The sequence below is a fragment of the Ambystoma mexicanum genome, chromosome 6q, assembly GCF_040938575.1.
Source record: "Ambystoma mexicanum isolate Mex_15411 chromosome 6q, UKY_AmexF1_1, whole genome shotgun sequence".
NCBI lineage: Eukaryota > Metazoa > Chordata > Amphibia > Caudata > Ambystomatidae > Ambystoma > Ambystoma mexicanum.
Window position 1 is genome coordinate 241,630,329 of NC_090937.1, and position 1,211 is coordinate 241,631,539.

Below are 1,211 nucleotides of genomic sequence, written 5' to 3' on the forward strand. Positions count from 1 at the left end.
ATTGAGAACTCATAGTCTTCAACTTAATCAATGCGCCCCAGTTCCAATTCATTCTAGGAATGCCCTGGTTGGTGTGCCACAATACTAATATGAATTGGAAAAAGCATACGATGACCTTCCCAGAGGAATGTCTGCAGACCTGTTATTCACTTATGCCCTGTCCTGCCCAGACAATTATTACGACTCAAGAGAAGGATCATCAGGTAGTGATTGGGATTATTGGTAAAATACCCTCTGAACACGAAATGTATCAGGACATGTTCCAGAAAGAGCAGGCTAACATCTTGCCTCCGCACAGACCCTATTATTGACAAATAGATCTGATTCCAGGGTCCCAGTTATAGAAAACTAACGTAACATCTATACCAAACTTGACCTCCCTTGAGCATATCATCTGGTGCGCGTGAAAGCCGGCAATGAATGGAAAACAGCCTTTCGCACCAAATTTGGCTTTTTCGAGTACACCATCATGCCCTTCAGGCTTTGTAACACGCCAGCAGCATTTCAATTTTTCATGAATGATGTTCTAGAGAACTTCTGGATGCATGCGCCATGGTGTACTTGGACAATATCCTGTTCTAGTCTGCAACCTTGGAACCGTGAAAGAACACATACAGCATGTGAAGGCTGTCTTGGAAAAGCTACATCAACTATATGCTAAGCTAGAGAAATGCACCTTCCATGTTACTGAGGTAGAGTTCCTAGGCTTCATCCTAACTCCACAAGGAGTCCAAATGGACAATCGTAAGGTGGAGGAAATTCTCCAATGGCTATCGTCCACGTCAGTTAAAGCAGTCCAAAGCTTCCTAGGGTTTGCCAATTTCTACCAGCGTTTCATCTCTGATTTCTCGGACATAGTGCATCTGATCACCTCACTACTACGCAAGTATAAGATCTTCATGTGGAGCATGGAAGCTGAACAAGCCTTCACCCGGCTGAAGCATCAGTTCACCAGTGCAGCAGTACTTTGACACCTGGACCCAGAAATTCCTTTTCTGGTAGAGACAGATGTCTCCAGCGTAGCAATGGGGGCCCTGTTGTCCCAATGAGACCCAACAACCAGCCAATTGCATCCAGTGGCATTCTGGTCTAAGAAATTCTCACCTGTAAATTATGCTGTGACAGATAAAGAACTCGCTATCAAAGCACCCTTTAAGGAATGGTGACATCATCTTCTCGGAGCACGTCATACTATCACGTTACTCACTGAC

At 44.6% G+C, this 1,211-nt stretch overlaps 1 protein-coding gene across 1 annotated transcript; it reads left to right on the forward strand.

Moving 5' to 3' along the window:
* Nucleotides 1-545: 545 nt before the first annotated feature.
* On the forward strand, nt 546-971 carry LOC138515197 (uncharacterized). Its single transcript, XM_069630163.1, has one exon. It carries the CDS (start codon nt 546-548, stop codon nt 969-971), a length of 426 nt encoding a protein of 141 aa, XP_069486264.1.
* Nucleotides 972-1,211: the final 240 nt, after the last annotated feature.

What these genes read in the sequence shown, in the direction of transcription:
- LOC138515197 (XM_069630163.1), top strand. Translation starts at nt 546, where the DNA reads ATGCGCCATGGTGTACTTGGACAATATCCTGTTCTAGTCTGCAACCTT.